Source organism: Schistocerca gregaria, chromosome 2 (genome assembly GCF_023897955.1).
Source record: "Schistocerca gregaria isolate iqSchGreg1 chromosome 2, iqSchGreg1.2, whole genome shotgun sequence".
NCBI classification, from domain to species: Eukaryota; Metazoa; Arthropoda; class Insecta; order Orthoptera; family Acrididae; genus Schistocerca; species Schistocerca gregaria.
This window is the reverse complement of record NC_064921.1, coordinates 473,580,841-473,600,210: the sequence shown is the minus strand read 5'-3', so window position 1 is coordinate 473,600,210 and position 19,370 is coordinate 473,580,841. Positions and strand designations below refer to the sequence as shown.

The following is a 19,370-nucleotide window of genomic DNA, read 5'->3' as shown; positions in this document are numbered from 1 at the left end:
TGAACACCCAGGACAGAAAACAGGATTATCTAAATTCTTCCAGTTGCAACCTAAGAATTTTGTTTTGGCTGGTGCAACCAGTACACACAAAAACACACAAACTAAGAGATATATATATCTCCTGCACAGCCATAATGCTATATGTCCACAGTGGAAACTGTCCAGGTACACATTCTATCATGAAACACTTTAAAGAATTGTTTGATGAAAATGGAATCTATGAAACACTGGACACTTACAGATATAACAACTTTATATGTGTATCATCTTTGGAAGACTTCTTAGAAAACCCTGGAGACAAATGAAAAGAAGCTGTTGCATTCCTTCATAGCCACCCAACAATCTCCATATCTAAAACATTTGAGATACTTTTGCAATAAATCATTAATATATAATTTTGTAGGAAATTGTGCATTAGCCCACCACAATGAGGTGCACAGGTTTCATCAGAACAATGCCCAGGCCACTTGTTTATTACAGACAACCAGAAAACTGTGCAATTTATCACATTTCCTTTGTTATATCGAACTGCATTAAACATGACTAATTTATCTTTTTTCAGTGTCAATATCAGCTCCACAAGACCCCATTTCCATAAAACACCTATGTATGTGTACTATTACTCTTCTGGTGGTGCTACAACCCTGTATAAGAACTGCAAGAATTTTGTCAATGTAAAACTTCACCCGACTGATTTCAATGCTCTGCAGAATGGTTTTTTGCCCCATCACATGGCAAAGAACCATATGATGGTATTGCTGGTATCAAGATGCTGTGCCTGTGCCAGTCTGCAGTGCATCCACATTGCAGATAATGACACCCAGACAGTTGTTTGAATGGTGCACCAAGAACTTTGCAGTATGCCACTCATACAAACTAGCTCTGAGCATGTGTGTACCACTCTTGAGGGAGAGTAATTATAGGTACCCACGAGTTACATTGTGTTATTTCCACTGCTCATTACAACAAAACCTTTTCTCCAATTTTCCAGACATCAGAAACAAATCTCACTAGGATCCAGCAAGGCTGGTTTCTCAGTATCACAGGGTTTCTTGTATGCATGCAAGCACCAAGGTCACTAATGGGTTGGACATGTCCTGAATGTTAAGATACTGATGAGGTGTCAAATCAGCTTACATCCTTACGGGCCTTCCCCTTCACTTATACTGAGAAACCTGACATCACAGCTGTCGACAAGGACATTCTTACAAAGGTTCATGTGAAAACATCAACAGGGCAAATTTATTTCCTTTCACCAAAAGACGATTGAATGAGTGGGATTATGGTACTAAACAGTACCATACCTTTCAAGGTACATGCATAACAGGGGCCTGCAAAAAGTGGGCAGATTCAGCCAGTGGAATCAATTTATAAAGCAAGGAAGCTAAAATCACACACAGTAGCAGGCATAACATGATAGGGCAAATCTAAAAACTGGAAAACAGAGGGATAGAATAGTATTTGCATGGGGGAAAGGTCATGTGCCCCAGCTCAGAAAACGGAGAGAGACCAGGAGGAAGGCAAAACTTCCTGACTGAAAATAAAAACTTTCATGAAGGAAACTGAGGAACTGTTCAGCCAGCAGTGAACCGTCCACTAAGATTAAAGACAAGGAATTTGGAAGACCATACTTAGCATGAACAGCCAAGAGAAAGGGCTAATAGTAAACTGCAGGAGCGTCTATAGAAAGGTCCCAGAACTGCTCTCATTAATAAACGGCCACAACTCCCATATAGTACTAGGGACAGTAAGTTGGCTGAAACCGGACAAACAGTAATGAAATCCTAAACTCAGACTGGAATGTATACCGCAGAAAGAGGCTGGACAGTGAAGGAAGAGGCGTGTTTATAGCGATAAGAAGTGCAATAGTATCTAAGGAAATTCACGGAGATCCGAATTGTGAAATGATTTAGGTGAAGGTCACGGTTAAAGCAAGCTCAGACATGGTAATTTGATTTCTCTATAGGCCCCCGGGCTCAGCAGCTGTTGTGGCTGAGCACCTGGGTGGAGATTTTAATTTGCCAGATATAGACTGGGAGACTTAAACGTTTGTAACGGGTGGCAGGGAAAAGCATCCAGTGAAATTCTTTTAAGTGCTTTATCTGAAAACTACCTTGAGCAGTTAAACAGAGAACCAACTCATGGCGATAACATATTAGACCTTCTGGTGACAAACAGAACCCGAACTATTTGAATCAGTTAATGAAGAACAGGGAATCAGGGACCATAAAGCGGTTGCTGCATCGATGATTTCAGCCGTAAATAGAAATATTAAAAAGGTAGGATTTTTCTGTTTAGCAAAAGTGACAAAAAGCAGATTTCAGAGTACTTAAGGGTTCAACGCAAAAGTTTTGTCTCAAGTACAGATAGTGTTGAGGATCAGTGGACGAAGTTCACAACCATTGTACAATATGCGTTAGATGAGTGTGCGCCAAGAAATATCTTAAGAGATGGAAAAGAGCCACCATGGTACAACAACCAAGTTAGAAAACTGTTGCGGAAGCAAAGGGGACTTCACAGCAAACATAGCCAAAGCCCTGCAGACAAACAAAAATTACGCGAAGCAAAATGTTGTGTGAGGAGGGCTATGCGAAAAGCGTTCAATGAATTTGAAAGTAAAGTTCTATGTACTGACTTGGCAGAAAATCCTAAGAAATTTTGGTCCATGTCAAAGCGGTAGGTGGATCAAAACAAAATGTGCCGACACTGTCAAAATAGTACTGAAACAGGATGACAGACTAAAGGCCAAAATACTAAATTTCTTCTTCCAAAGCTGTTTCACAGAGGAAGACTCCACTGTAGTTCCTTCTTTAGATTGTAGCACAGATGACAAAATGGTAGATATCAAAAAGACGACAGAAGGATAGAGAAACAAAATCTCTCAAAAGAGGAAAGGCAGCTGCACATGATGGGATACCAGTTCGATTTTACATAGAGTACGCGAGGAACTTGCCCCCTTCTTGCAGCAGTGTACCGTAGGTCTCTAGAAGAGCGAAGCGTTCCAAAGGATTGGAAAAGGGCACAGGTCATCCCCATTTTCGAGAAGGGACGTCGAACAGATGTGCACAACTATAGACCTATATCTCTAACGTCGATCAGTTGTAGAATTTTGGAACACGTATTATGTTCGAGTATAAGGTCTTTTCTGGAGACTAGAAATCTACTCTGTAGGAATCAGCATGGGTTTCGGAAAAGACGGTCGTGTGAAACCCAGCTTGCGCTATTCGTCCACGAGACTCAGAGGGCCTTAGACACGGGTTCACAGGTAGATGCCGTGTTTCTTGACTTCCGCAAGGCGTTTCACGCAGTTCCCCACAGTCGTTTAATGAACAAAGTAAGAGCATACAGACTATCAGACCAATTGTGTGATTGGATTGAGGAGTTCCTAGACAACAGAATGCACCAGGTCATTCTCAATGGAGAGAAGTCTTCCGAAGTAAGAGTGATTTCAGGTGTGCCGCAGGGGAGTGTCATGTGACCGTTGCTATTCACAATATACATAAATGACCTGGTGGATGACATTGGAAGTTTAATGAGGCTTTTGGCAGATGATACTGTGGTGTATCGAGAGGTTGTAACAATGGAAAATTGTACTGAAATGCAGGAGGATCTGCAGCGAATTGACGCATGGTGCACGGAATGGCAATTGAATCTCAATGTAGACAAGTGTAATGTGCTGCGAATACATAGATAGATCCCTTATTTAGCTACAAAATAGCAGGTCAGCAACTGGAAGCAGTTAATTCCATAAATTATCTGGGAGTACGCATTAGGAGTGATTTAAAATGGAATGATCGTATAAAGTTGATTGTCGGTAAAGCAGATGCCAGATTCATTGGAAGAATCCTAAGGAAATGCAATCTGAAAATAAAGGAAGTAGGTTACAGTACACTTGTTCGCCCACTGCTTTAATACTGCTCAATAGTGTGGGATCCATACCAGATAGGGCTGATAGAAGAGAGAAGATCCAACAGAGAGCAGCGCGCTTCGTTACAGGATCATTTAGTAATCGCGAAAGCGTTACGGAGATGATAGATAAACTCCAGTGGAAGACTTCAGGAGAGATGCTCGGTACAGGTTTTTATTAAAGTTTCGAGAACATACCTTCACCTCCTATGTATATCTCGCGAAGAGACCATGAGAATAAAATCAGAGAGATTAGAGCCCACATAGAAGCATACCGACAATCCTTTCCACGAACAATACGAGACTGGAATAGAAGGGAGAACCGATAGAGGTACTCAGGGTACTCTCCGCCACACACCGTCAGGTGGCTTGTGGAGTATGGATGTAGATGTAGATTTATTCCACCAATATATGGATCTGACCATCTGGCTCCATGATCACATTGTGGGAGTGGCTCGTTATGCAAGAGCAAACGTGGGTGAGCTTAGTATGACCAATGCATGGACAGCATAAGACAGTGGACTTATGAGAGGAGCAAAAGGAAGAGCACCAAACTGCAATAGTTTCCTTGATTGTGTGGCGTTTATTACTAAGAGCAGTAGTACACCAGATGTCACTCCAGTTTTAGGCAAATTTAGATTTGCTTTTATCTGTGTATCTGCACCTGGAATCATTAAAGGGAACTGGGGAGGGGGCACACACAATTACCTGCCTGTAGCCAAACAATCTGCCAATTCATTCCCTGGGCTGCCCAAATGACTTTGGACTCAAAGTCAACTGAGCAGGCAGCACAGCCAAGGGCAAGGAGAAGGTCATGGACAGCATGACCAAAGGGTGGCGAGAGTAGCATCAGTCTGTACCCTGCAGGCATTCATTGAGTCAGTACATATAACACTGTGGCTGGAGGTCCTAGTAACAAAACTGAGGTCTCTGTTACTGGCTAGCAGCTCTGCTGTGAACACACTACATGATCACAGCAGTAAATGGTGTTCCATGGCAATAGGAGACAAAAGTGTATCCCGCCATACCTATCATTTTAGAACAGTCTGTGCAGAAGATGGAACACCCTAGAACGCAAGGATGGAAAGTATAAGATGGTGGTAATTGTTGGCTGGATTGGGGTATAAAGGGACCAAACTACTGTGTCATTAGTCCCTTATTCTTTACACAATCAAGGCTCAGGGTACAAGAAACACCCAAAGTATGTTTGAGAAAGTAAAAACGAAAACAAATGGGGAATCACACGTAAACAGAAAATGAATGGAACGAACGAAAAACAGGGAAAACTTACACCGCAAAGAAAAGCAGAGGGTATTAAAACCATACAGTAGATGGTCTGGGCTGGCTGATCACAATGAAACAGGACGAGCCAGTCATTCTGCAACACATTAAAATATCTACCGAAAAAAGACAAAGCGAGATGAACACCTGTAGGGAAAAGACTGTCGCACTTTCTTTGCATTTGTCTGTCTTGGTGGCAGAGTTCAAATGGAGGTAGGGTGGCAGTGGCTTCACAAAGGGCTAAATGCCCACCCTTGGACGGTACAATAAAAAACCTGTCATAATAAAACAAACCTAAATCTGCTGTTGAGGCATTGTTGCCCAACACCGAAGGTAGGGTGCTGTGAAGAGGAACTGCCTTGGCATGGAGCAAGTAGGCCACATGACTCCTGGACCCAACAGAACTGTTGACTTGTCATACATTCTAACAGCTTACAAAGAACATTGGTGAGGCTGATGAGCCGATAGCTATCCACATCAAGTGGGTATTTGCCAGGTTTGAGCACTGGAATGATGGTGCTCTTGCTATTGCTATGGAAGACACCATCCCATCAGATCCGGTTGAAGATGACTAGGAAATGTTGCTTTTAGCCACACAAGATATGTTTGATCATTGACTGGATCCAATATGGCCTAGGAGCTGTGCCTGGGCAATATGCAAGGATACTGAGGAGCTCCCACTCTGTAAATGGAGCATTACAAGGTTCACTATAATGTTCAGTGAACCAGAGGGCTTTCCTTTCTTTCCACCGTTTGAGGATGCAAAATACTGGGGGATAATTCCCAGACAGGCTTGAGCATAGTGCTCAGCAACTGTGTTTGCGATGGTAGTTAACACGCTACTGATGTTGATGTCAGTGACACCAGTCGGGGTCTGGTACCCAAACACATCTGAGATTCATCCACACTTGGTAAGGTGACAGCACCAAATGGCCGAGACATACCTCTCCCAACATTCCTGTTTCCATCTTTTTTTACAAGCTGGTGAACACGAGCATGGAGCCATTTGAAAGCTATTACATGCTCTAGGGAAGGGTGCCACATATGTCGCTGTAGAGCTCACTGATGCTCTTTAATGGCTTCAGCAATTTCCTGCTACTACCAAGGTACAGACTTTCATCAGGGGCAACCTAAGGAACAAGGGAATGTGTTTTACACTGCAGAAACAATTTATCTAGTGACCTGCTGAACTACCACATCAGTGGCACCATGTGGGGGAGATTCATTTGGTGGAAGCTTCCCAGTCTTGTTTATAGCCAATCTTCGTAGATGTCCAGGGGAACGACAAAGATTGGCAAGTGGTCACTACCATGCATCTCACTGTGGGCTTTCCATTGGACAAATGGGAGAAGTCCGGGGCTGCAGAGGGATCAATCGATGGCAGATTAAGTGCCATGAGCCACACAAATGTGTGGGGGCTCCAGTATTCAACAGGCAGATGTTGAGCTGAAACCGTAAAGTTTTGACATCTCTACCTCTGCCAGTTAACACAGTGCCACCCCACAAGGGGTAACTAGTGTTAAAATCTCCAAAAGGTAGAAAATGTTTAGGGAGTAGTTGAATCAGTGCAGCCAATGTGTTCATGGGTACTGCACCATCTGGAGAAAAATATACACTGCAGACAGTTATTTCCTGTGTCGTCCTTATCCTGACAGCCACAGCTTGAAGGGTTTGAAAGGGCACAGGTTCACTGCATACCGAGTTCAGTACATATAGACAAACTCCAACTGACGCTAGTATAGTCACTACAGATCATGTAAAATACCTTATAGCTGCGGAGGGCAGATGTCTGCAGTGTCAGGAACCAGATTCCCTGGAGGGCAATGCAAAAAGCAGGTGTAAAGCTTAACAGTTGCCATAGCTCAGCCAGGTGGTGGAAAAAACTTCCGCAATTCCACTGGAGGATGACATTATCTTGATGCTGGGAAGGCATGAAGCGTGTAAGGAGTCAGGTTACACAGCAGGGTCGCCTGCTGCCACCGAATGGATATTTGTATCCATTCGTATTATTTATGTGGTATCAGTGAGATCCAGGACCTCAGGGGACACTAAGATATCCACCTAATCTTCATGTGCACAATTGGTAGGGAGTGGTGGTGGTAGGGCCACTGGAGGGTCCTCTTTCCCTCTTAACATACTTTCTTTGCTTGCCCCCTGACTTGACTTTAGGGGCATGCAGTTAAGACCTCTCCAAAGTAGCTCCAGGCATGTAGGAAGATCATTAAGATCTTCGTCCAGCAGCCTTTGGCTCTTTTAGCCACTGGCGAGTGTGTGCTGTAGCATTAGTGGTGAACCTGGCGAGAGGGCCCTAAGGGACCCCTTCCACGCAAAAGGAGCCAGAGGAGGATGTTGCTTCTCCGGCTGGGCAGTAGGGGACCAATGCGACCTTGTGTTTAGGGGGGCGTCCTTGCTTTCAAAGTAGATACTTAGGGGAAAATTTCCTTCTGTTGCTCCCTACCACCAAGTGGGCAGATGTATTCTGCAGGCCCAGAGGGCCCACTGTTCATGGCACAGAATGTGGTATGACGTACTTGTGACTGCAATGGTAATGTAGCTGCAGCATATGTGGACATCAATCAAACGGGGTGTATTGTTCAAATTTACGTTTAGCCTCTTTTTAAGTCAACCGGTTCAGGATATTTTACTCCATGATTTTCCACTCCTTACAGAGTACTGTGCAGTCTGGCGAGCAAGGGGAGTATGATGCTCTCCAGAGCACATTGAGTATCTAGATGCAGTGGATATCCGCAGTCTCGACATGTGGCGCTGGAAGAGCAGTGGGAAGACATGCCCAAATTTCCAGCACTTAAAGAATCACATAGGGGAAGGGACATGGTAACATCACAGCAGTAAGCCATCACCCTGACCTTTTCAGGCAATGAATCACCCTCAAAGGTCCAGATGAAGGCACCAGTAGCAACCCTGTCGTCTTTGGGTCCTCTAAATGCACCAGGTGGAATTAACACCCTGCCATTCTAGATCGGCATGGAGCTTTATGTCTGGCTACAAGAGGTGGTCTGAATGAAGACTGCACCGCTTATCTTTGACAGCACTGTCACTTCCCCAAACTTATCCTCAAGATGTTAAAAAAACAGGCTCCATAGGTGGAAAGGAGTGTGTGTATTCTGCTACAGACTAAGTACTGAGGCGAGTATGGCTCTTCTTTCTGTAGCCCTACATTCCTCCCATGGTGTAGTGAGGTAGGGAAACGATTTAGCATCATGGGTTAGCATTTTACTCTATCTTGCCCTTGTTTAAGACTGCTGGTGCCATATGGTCACCAGTGAGAGATGACAGTCCACTTCATTGCAGGTCATCTGCTTTGATGCCACCCACTCCCACAGGGGTTCTCCCCATGGGCACCACCCAGCCACAGCAAAGGTCACCTGGCATGATGGCAGTTGCTGGGAGTCCTGATGCCTCAGGAAGACAGGCATCTACCCATTGACATACATGGGGAGCTTACAGCTCAGGCACCAGCAGTGTAATCCCTCTGTTGCCATGGGGATACCACCAGATAAGTAGGCACCAGCCCCACCACAACAATAGTACTGCTCATAGCACCTTTTCTGCTAAAGTGGGAATAGATAAGGGAACCATCAATGGGGAGAGGCAAATTAATGTCTGTAAAACGTTTGTCAATTATAAGACCCCTACCTGTTAAAGTGGCACTCCCCAAAGGGCGTGGTGTACGTTTAAGTCCCTGAGGAGGAGAGATGGCGGTACGAGTTGTCTTATTAAGGTAGTCAGTTCAACATAAGCGTGTGGGGGTTTGTTTTGCTTCAGAGTACAACAAACAACAGGGGTCATACATACCTAAGTTAAAACTATAGAACACAGACAGAAATTAAAAAAGGACTATACGGAAGTCCCAATTGGCCTATACGGAAGTCCCAATTGGCCTATACGGAAGTCCCAATTGGCCTAAGATAAGACAGTTAACAACAACCATGTTGAGTAAGGGCTAAAAAAGACATTACATAGAAATGCAGGTCCAAAACTAAAAACTGAATGGCCTTCAACATATTGCCGTGACATAAAAGGTAAAACTGCTATCAACATCTCACGCGTCATTTGCTAAAAAGGACGGTAACTCAGACAGCAACCCTAAGTGAGAACGTAAACTGTTAAAAATGGGCAGTGTCAAACTGGCAGACAGTTTGAACATGGGTGCAATGTGTACAAAGCAGTGGGGTGGTGACACTTATCAAGTGACTGGCTAAAAAGGCAGTGCCCAATATGGAAGCCTATTTAAAATGACCTCATCCCAGCTGGAGAGTCAATGGGTGGTCCAAGCCATTGGGGGGAGGTTTAACAGGCCGGACATTTTCCTGTGAAGTGAGGACCAGTGGTGATGCTAAAGTGACCACCTCCTGACAGACAGCAATACCAGTATTATCCCAGTGAATATAGGAACTCGTGGGCTGAAATATGAGGACTGCAGCCTTGGCAGCAGCCTCATATCCTGGCAGACTGACAAGACCAGGAACCCACAGAAACATCACACTGACTCCACCAAGAGTAAGCAAGTGACAGTTTTCTGGGACCTGCTGCACTAATGGATGGACAGTGCACATAGACTTTGAAGGGCACTGACAGTGAGCAGAGAACAACTGAATAGGCTGTATCACCGAGTGTACTCGGTGGCCTGATACAGGGTGAAGAGCTCGGCTGTAAATACTGAGCAGTGTGACACCAATTTCGAAAGACACAGGTTCCAATGACGAAGGCACACGTGACCCCAGTCAATCCTACAGCCATCAGTGTATACAAAGGCACTTTCGTGAAGATCCATGCGAAGGTCGTGAATCTGATGGCGATAGATCAAGGCTGGAGTAGTGTCCTTAGGAAGCAAATGAAAGCAAAGGTTAACATGGGTCACTTAATGCGAAGGTGGCGAAGGGTTCACACCCACTGGGAAAGTTGCAAGTAGTGTCAATTTAAGCCACTGTAGCAAGTAGTTGAAGCGGACTCCAGGAGGTAAAAGGGACACACCCCATACTGGTGATCGAAGGAATCAAAGGAGGCATAGGATGGGTGGCTACACATGGCACACAAATTGCATGCATACCTGCTGAGGAGAAAGTTACAGCAGTAGGACAGTGGTAGTTCAGCAGCTTCAGTATACAGACTCAACCAGGCTAGTGTAAAAGGTACCCATGGCTAAATGGATGCCACAGTGGTGGATAGTGTTGAGATAGCGTAAGAGGGATGGGCATGCAGACACACAAAGTACCCACAGTCAAGTTTCAAATGGACAAGGGACCAGTACAAATGGAGGAGAGTGGTTCGATTGGCACCCCAAGAAGTACTATTGAGGACACACAGGACATTGAGGGACTGTACAGCAAGCTGCCAGGTAAGAGACACGGGAGGACCAAAAGGGTTTCCTATCAACCACGAGCCCCAGAAATTTCTTAGTATCAATGAACTGAAGAGCAACAGGTCCAAGATGTACAGATGGGAGAAACCATTTGTGCCACCAGAAATTCATACAGACAGCTTTGTCATTGGAAAAGCTGAAGCCAATAGAGATGCTCCAGGAGTGAAGACTATCAGACCACACTGAAGACACCACTCCGTAAGAGAGGTCTGGAGAACTGCATTAGATGGCAAAATCATCAACAAAAGAGCTGGAGATACTCGACACAAGACCGGCCATTATGGTGATAGCTAAGAGGATGACACTTAGGACCGAACCCCGAGGCATACTGTCATCCTGGATAAATATGTCCAACAAGGCAGAACCCACATGCACCTTGAAAACTGTCTTAAAATATGACTGAAGGAAACAGGACAGGCTGCACAGAGGATACCAGTTCTCCAGCAGGTGTTTGGGGCCTTCTCCAAATCGAAAAACACAGCCACAGTTTGTGTTATGTAAAAAGCCATTGGCTTCACACCAGTGTCCAGGAAATGTGCCCTATGCCCAAATGCAGTTGTACATGTTAAGCAGTAAGTGCTTGCCCACAAGAGAAAGGTGCTTCAACATCTGGCATCTGGCCCTGGGGTGGAGGATCAGGATGAAATGAGAGGTTAACCAAGCTTCCACATAGTAAAGGTGGCATGGCACCACTCATTATTTGGAGAAAAGAGCAGAGCATCACCCGAGCTGCCTCTGCTCGTTTCCAATGGAGGAAGGCAGGGTGATAGCCTGAAGAGCTCCAAACTTCAACAAAATGGTGGCCCAAGGTGTTTCACATAGCACTAGGTGTCACAATATCGTCTGCTAACATCAGGCTGGAAATTGGGGAACAGATCTTGGTCCCAGCGAGCCATCTGAGATTGGCTAACATGACAGAGGAAAAGGAATTAGTCAATGAAATCCAGCTAACATGCAACTATTTATAATGAATGCAGTTTGCCATTGTAGGATGACTTAAAAATGTTGAGAGCACCTATATGTTTGCGAATTGTGTAGTGGCATGCCTCAGTCTGCCAAGGGACTGGGACATGGCGTGGATGTGAGGAATGGAGCAGTAAGGGTAATGTTTGAGAGATATTCCACCTGGACATAACTGGGGAAAACTACTGCAAGGGTCGCCAGGGAGGAGTAAAGCTGCCAATCAGCCTTAGCAAGCTGCCATTTGGGTGGGCAGGCAGATGGGGTAGGAGTCAGCAAACCAATAGCACACTGGAAATGGTCACTCTAGTAGGCATCAGAACAGACCACTCAAGACTATGGGCAAGCTGGCCAGTGCTAAAGGGTAGGTCAAAATGGGAATAGGTGTGTGAGGAGTGAGAAAGGAAAGTGGGTGCTCCAGTGTTAAGGCGTTTCCTGAGGGCAGTGTACCAGTGTTTGCTGATATGTTAAAAGCAGCTGTAAATCCTCTGTGGGACCGAAGGCTGGGAATGTTCCATTGGAGGATAGTCATGATGAAGAGATGTTGGAGTGTTGCCTCGGCAGCTGCCGATTTACAGCCTTTGTAGAAGCAAGAGGAACCTGCTGCATGGTGCTGGAGAAACATTGGCTTGCTTGTGCAGTGTCAGGAGTCTAATGCTGAAGAACAGTGGTGCACACCGGTTACATGGGGCCGGTTGGGCTAAGGCAGCATGAAGAGACTGTCGAAGAGGATCTTCAAGTTGGCAAAGGAAAGACCGTTTGCCTTTGGTGGACTTCACCCGAGTCTTCCTCTAAACGGAAGGTCTTTGAGGTCTTCACAGGAGTACTCCTCTTGTACTTTTCAGAGCACCAGTTGTGTAGCTGGTTGCTTCGCCCCTTGAGGCGAGAGAGTGAGTGCTCATTGCACAGCTGGACGGGAGGATGCCATGCTACCTTGACACTGATCAATTTCACAACCTCAGAGGTGAATTGGAGGTCACATGTCTGTGTGGCCATGTCTTTCATGGGGTGAGGGGGTAACAAGAACAGAACTACAGGTGTCAGATGGGAGAACACAGGGTTTGCGACTAGCCAGTAAATTGCAAGGAATTTGGTAAGGCACTTTCTCTTTTACGCGGATCTCTGACAGCCTGCTCATGAAGATACAGAAGACAATCCTGAGAGGTGGTGTGGCCACTGATGCAGTTGATACAGCTTGAAGGAGGTCACACAGAATCACCCTTCATGCACATGCCAACTACAGGTTACCATTTGGCTGGGTGCTGAGAAGATGTTTTAGTGCAATTGAAACAATGGCATTGGTAGCAGTTCACAGGATTCGGAATGTATGGCCAGACTATGGTAATTCACAGCCTGCTTTGATCTTGGATAGAAGCACCACTCTCAAAGGGGAGGAAAAAGAGTGCAGGTGGTGTAACATTACAGGACACATTGGGACATATTGAAGTATTCGATACTGTAGACTTTTAGGGGATGTCGATACAGATATGCAAAATGTAAAGGGAAACTTTGGTGATGTTTAAATATTGTACTGTGTCAATATTGGGACATTTTGCACAGAAAGAACAAAAATAGAATTAATGTAAATATATATTAGTGTTAGTAACCTATTTTCATTCAATTTTGTAATTATATTTCATTTTGTAAAAGAAAGACTCACTGTTTGCTGTAGCTGTGATTAATTGTATAAATTATCAGTTTTGAGCTAAATTATTTCATATAATATGGACAAGATACTTTTAAAAACTCACCAGCTAAAGAGAAAGTCTGTAAATGAACGTTTAATGCACACTTCTGGAACTTTCTATGGAGAAATTCTATATTATGATTGCAAAAATACGAAAACTTGTGAAAACTGTTTCATAACCTAATTTCGAAAGACGATTTGTATCAAGAAATATTGCTAAAAAGATTTACTTACATTTTGAAACACGATTTAAATCATTTTACATATAAATAGTTGTTCTAAATCACTCAAGAAATATCCAGAATCAAATGTCAAGATATTTCTGGAAACATCGGTACAAATCTGGTGAAGGTTATCCAGAAGCTGGTAGAAAAATGTTATAAAATCTATTTGGAAATTATGCTTGTAAGAATTTATATGTACTGATCCTTTTACTTTAATCTGTACTAAAATTCTGTAATGTCTAATTTAGTTTTAAGTCGTGAATTGCTATCTTATTGTAAACAAAACATTGTCTTAGACTCTCATTGTTTGGAAAGATATTAATACACCTAGGAGTTGTCAGTTGCAGTTCGGATATGCAGTGTGGTTAGCTCAGAGTCAGTTGTTGGGTCTGAAGTCTGTCAGTTCTGTTTGTAAATAAACATCTGTAATGAAGAATTACTTGTCATCAATATGAACTCAAGACCTTTTGCACGAAGCAGACACCTAATGCAACGTTTTAATTTGGTGTAGGAGCTGAAATGTTATAGTGGGCACTAAGGAGGAATCTACCTCTTTCATTACATGATTGATGGCAGTGACAGCCTGATCAGAGAGGTAAGACTGGATTTGAGCCTCTGTTAGACCATTAAGCACTAGTGTAAATTACACTAGTCAGTATGATAACCAATCTATTTCTATTTATACTTTTTGTTGCATTAGCTTTTGACTGTTCAAAAACAGTAGTGCAGCTGTCCCACCTATGACAATGAAATTGCCCCTCTTCTGAATTATTTGCCTGCTTGACTGCTACATATTTTTAAAGTAATTTAAACTATCTGCTCTACTTTAACTGTGTTATATAGTCCCATTCCCTTTAACAGGGAAATGGGATTGTTTCTTTCCCTGTCTCTTAACAGTATTCTATATCTATATTTGACACTGAGCTGTCAATCTCACAACAAGATATGCATTCTCCTGGATTTTTACAATGTTCCATAAAATGTTACTGTGTTTTTTATAATATCAAAGTACATATTAATCACTACTTGTTCTCGCTGTTTTCTTTAAGTCCTTCATTATGACATGTGATCCAAGATTTTTAATGACTTGCCATTATTAAGTTTGATTATTTTTTTGGAAAATAGTGGTACAATGTAAATATTGTTTTAAGTTGGCACCAGTTTTTCAATTTGTGTCAACTTCCATTTTATGGGCACTTTTTTATTCTCTGTGTGCATTGTCATGTGACTGAATTTTACACTATTAAATATCTAACCAGACTGTACTAACAATATTATCAAGCTTCATTTATGGGACCTAATTACAGGTTATGGGGCCAGTTGCGTAAGTATTTTTCAGGTAATGGCACAGCTTCTTGGTGGTATTGTGATCAAGAGCAACTTTGACATCAGCATGATGCTACAGAACAATCTAAGCACCAGTACTTTAAGCTATCTGGAGGGACCAATTGGGCCATGTGGAAATTCCAAATGGAAGTGATAGAGGAACAGCATTTTTAGATTATGTCAATGGCACAGCTTCTGAAGGAGACCCAATTGTTTCATTTCCATCTCCTGAATGATGAAATGACGAGAACAAAAACACACAGTCCCTGGGCAGACAATCCTCAATCTGACCAGGGACCCTGTGATCCAGGGGCACCAACAGTAACCACTGGACCATGAGCTGCAGAAAAGGAAGCTGAGGAAAGAATGGCTGAAAAAGGATGCATCTTGGGTGCAGCTGGTCATTCAATGATTTCACAAATTCCCAAACATTTCTGGGCTGAAGCAGTTAACATGGAAGCTTGTATGTTAAATGGAACTGGTCCACATCCTGTCAGAGGCAAAATTCATTTCTGAAACCTTTTATGGCACTGACTTATCCTGAGAAGATAAGAAAATATTTAGTGTGTGCACATGCAATTTTATGCAAAGAAAAGAGATTGAAACAAACGCAAAAACAAGACAGCTTTATTTATGGGTTATGATGATTGAAAAAGATACACAATTTATATACAATAAACATTGAGGTAATAGGATGTTTTCTTGCAAGCAGCAATATCTGAATGGCAAAAGGAAACGTGTTCCTGTAATAGAATCATTTGTTGTGGTGAAGAGAATCCTAAAATTTCAGAACCAGAGGGGCAGGAAACTAAAAATAAGGACCAAGTTCATGAAAGAAAATACAAGTCAGCTTTAAGTAAAACTGAGTCAGCGAAGACAAAAATAGTTCTTTTTAAGAAATAAAAATAGATACTGATGGGAGGCCATAAAATCAGACCTAGGTGGAATGTGAAACATCCACATTACTAAGATGCTTACAAGTTGGGCCTGTTGACAAGCACTGAATGATGACCCCAGCACCTACACTGAAGTGATGTCTTTTAGTGAAGTTGAAAATTAAAAACATGCCATAGGAAGATAGCTGCAAGCCCTGGAAGAAAATAGAACATTGGATTACACATGTTATTGACAAAGTGGGTTTTTAGGTGAAAGATGAAAAGTATGTTTCTTATAAAGCTCATCTTGTAGTTAAAGATTTCCAACAAAGTCACTTATTAAGAAATATGTAGTCCAGTTTTAAAATTAAACAGACTTTTGTAATGGGAATAGTTTCCTATTTTTCAGTTGATGTTTGTAGTTCTTTTCTCCATGGAGAAAATCTGACCACACAGTGATCCAATAAATTCAAATGGGAAACTATTTTGATTGAACTTTTAATAAACCAAGATTATTTTTCCATCAAATATCTTCCTAAGTATATTTAGTGACTGAGGCACACTTATCTACTGCACGTTGCAAATTAATTTTGGTTTTATATCCAAACACCACACAAATGCCCACCCTACACATTTAATAAAGCATTGAAGACAAAGTCATAGTAATACCTACAAACTCAAGTAATTAATACATCTAAGAAACCTTTTCATTCACCAATCTGATGTAGGGACTACTTCCAACTCAATTTGAATAATACTCAATAACATAATCCTAAACGTACACACACTAAAAAAGATTTATGAACCCTAGAAGGAAATATATTTCCTCTGGCCTCTTCTGAATCTAGCACAGAGTTACGTCTACCCCTAAAAAAAAAAATCATTTTAGAAAGGATTTTGATATTTTACACATGCCTAATATAAAATAGAGGTCAATTCCAAAACCATAATAGACCAACATGGTCCCCTTTGGAGAAGTGTAGCCTTTTCTCAATTCAAGACTTCCACATAATATTTGCAAAATGCTTTCAATTAGGCCTACAAGAAAGTACCTATGATAAGCTATATCATAACTACAAAAATGTAGTACTGAATTTAAGATCCTGGAAAACAGCACAATTTTTGCTAGGATAACAAACTCCCAAACCATTATTTTCACCATATAGTATTGGGGCACTTAAGGAAGATGTCACTTCTATTTTTGTTCCAAAAGCAACAGTTTAGAAGACTTATGTTAAATTACACATTTATACGCAGCTGCATTCACTTCCTGCTCTTCAAGAGTTCACCAGTTTGAATACTTGGTACCTTTGTTTACCAGTGACAACAGATAGGAAAGAACAGTGGCAATGAAATTCATTTATTCCCTCGTGGAGACACTCAGCTCAAAATCAATAACTACTAACACTAAGCAATAGGCCTATCCAGCAGGCATGCACTGTTCAAAAACTCGACTTAAAAAAAACTGAAAAAGTAATGAATGCAATCTACCTCTTGTGGCAACAACCAATAAAGCTACAGAAGCTGTAGAACAGAAACATAGTGGGTGGGCCACATCGCCCGTGTACCAGAAGACGGGCAATTGAAAATGGGACTGGAAACCAAACAATTCATGAGACTTTCAAGGCACCACAGTACGGACGACCTTGTTACAGACCTGGCAGCCCTGTGGATTGAAGACACCTGTAGAAATAGTGCATAAAACAAAAGAATGGAGAGGGTGGAAGCAGCATGTAGTCTTCAGGGTTGTGATTACTTCTCCTACAGACACTACAGGTATCAGGTACCTAAGATTATAAACTTTAGAACTATACATTTTACACAAATGTAGAGAAACAAGCCATATTAACAGTTGCAAAACAAATTAAGCAAAAAATATAACGCCCACATAAAGACAATATGTTAACTTCACTGTATGAAGTCAACACTACAAAGTTCTGTATGACTACAAAGTTGTAGGTCTTATTTTTTTTATTATAAAAAGGTCCCTGACCCTGAAAAAGCAAGATCCATATCTAAAAATTTTTTCTGGATTAGATCTACGTTACGAATCGGAAATAAGGCAAGCGAGTAAGTTGCCAAAGAAATAGCATACTGCGAACTATTCTCTCTTGAGCCACTCGCATTTAATTGTGTGCGGTTCTGTTCCGGACAATTATTCGAAGCGTGTCGTGTAAATTTCCCAATGAAGAATCTGTCTTCCACTTAAGTCTCAGACTGTGCCGCTAAATTTCTGATATTTAACAATCATAGCAAGTCACCAACTACGTCAATGAGAGCAATGAGTATTATGTATTGTAATACATATAACACTCAGTTAAAGCCTGTAAGTGACCTGCGAGTACAGTAACTCCCATGGGCATTATTAGGAAGAAGTGCAGCTCAGATTTCTAAGGAGGAATAAATGAGCAATTCCCATATTAATCTAGACCAAATACTTCAAATTTATTAATTCCTTCAGTTACACTAACGTACAGGACGCCAATTACAAAAGCTTAAAGGCATTTATCACCGGCGTAATACTTAGAATTGGTCAGCATGCACCAAATAACTGTTTAGAAGTAAGCTAGTTTTACTAGTCAGAATTTCTGCCCGTGAAAACTTAGCTTTGGCACACACAAACAGGGTGTTTGTATTTCCATGGCTGCTTAACTAGCCACTTCAACAGTAATATCCAAAAATTTAACAACTTTAGTTAGATACTGGAAACAAAATACTACCCTTCCTTTATATTTGAATTTGTATTTTCTAATAAATTTTAACATTAACAGGCAAACGATTGCTATCTCAAACATAAACAAACTTCAACAGGTCCCTTTAAAAACCGCTATACATATCACTTACAGATGGTATACGCACGAATAATAAGATGGAGAAGTCCGGATAGAAGCTATTCCCAGCGGTGTTTCTGTTTGCCGCGGCACTGCAGCACAGAGCTAATTAGAAGTGGTATATAGAAATACTACTTCAGGAATACTCAATCTGCAACTATGCAGATTCTGAACAGTTTTCGAAATTCTGATGACTGTTACGATCACATGCGATTGGTTGAACCTTCAAGGAAGGAACCAATGAAAGCCTTTAAATTCATTGTAGTGCGCTCTACCGGCGCTCTCAGATTCGTGTTCGATGTTATTTTGTTTTCGAAAAACTTTCCGTGTCTGATCAGAAAATTAAAAAAAAGATGAAATATAATGCTTTGCAGTTGTAAATTTATGTTTATTCCAGTGAGATAAAATAAATATATCTATCTGAAATTTTCCAGAGTACCTTAAATACATTTAAAATGTTCAGAAAAAAAAGTGCTTGCAACATCCACCCAACATCTTTGGAGTTTGTAAATGCACGTGGATATTGTCAACAACAGCTGATCGAAGCTGAAACTTAGTAAATATTCCCAGTAACAGGTACAAAGCCTGCTGACAATAAAGATTGACGAGAAAAAAATGATCCATGGACAATCTTTTATCGTCAAACACAATTCGTCGAGGAACTGTTTCCTTCACTTTTCAGCTTACTGGTTACGATTATTAAATGCCAGTAAGGTAGCGGTAAGTAGACGGCTTTTCTTTGATGATATTATATAATACGCAGCGCAATAGTAGAGACATTCAGTATAGAGATTCATAATACAAGTAAGCTTGATAAATAGCAATTCCGCTTTGTGAGCTTACAAAACCTGGTCCACGTTGTCAGGAAACTGGAGAAAAAGAAATGAATTAGGTTCC

General features: G+C 41.9%; 2 protein-coding genes across 5 annotated transcripts in view; one reads left to right on the top strand and one right to left on the bottom strand.

The window, feature by feature from the left end:
• LOC126326510 (G2/mitotic-specific cyclin-B3) overlaps positions 1 to 18,766 on the bottom strand; it is a 50,548-nt gene extending 31,782 nt beyond the window's left edge. Inside the window, exon 1 of one of the 4 annotated variants that reach the window (XM_049995670.1) lies at positions 18,502 to 18,766. The gene's annotated coding sequence lies outside the window, so the exon portion shown is untranslated. Of the gene's footprint in view, positions 1 to 18,486 lie in introns of all 4 variants that reach the window. The other 3 variants (XM_049995662.1, XM_049995678.1, XM_049995655.1) reach the window with 3 other exon arrangements.
• LOC126326481 (peroxisome biogenesis factor 1-like) overlaps positions 18,743 to 19,370 on the top strand; it is a 392,188-nt gene continuing 391,560 nt past the window's right edge. Inside the window, exon 1 of the mRNA XM_049995644.1 lies at positions 18,743 to 19,193. Within this exon, the coding sequence (XP_049851601.1) occupies positions 19,089 to 19,193 (105 nt within the window). The 5' untranslated portion in view covers positions 18,743 to 19,088. The remainder of the gene's footprint in view (positions 19,194 to 19,370) is intronic.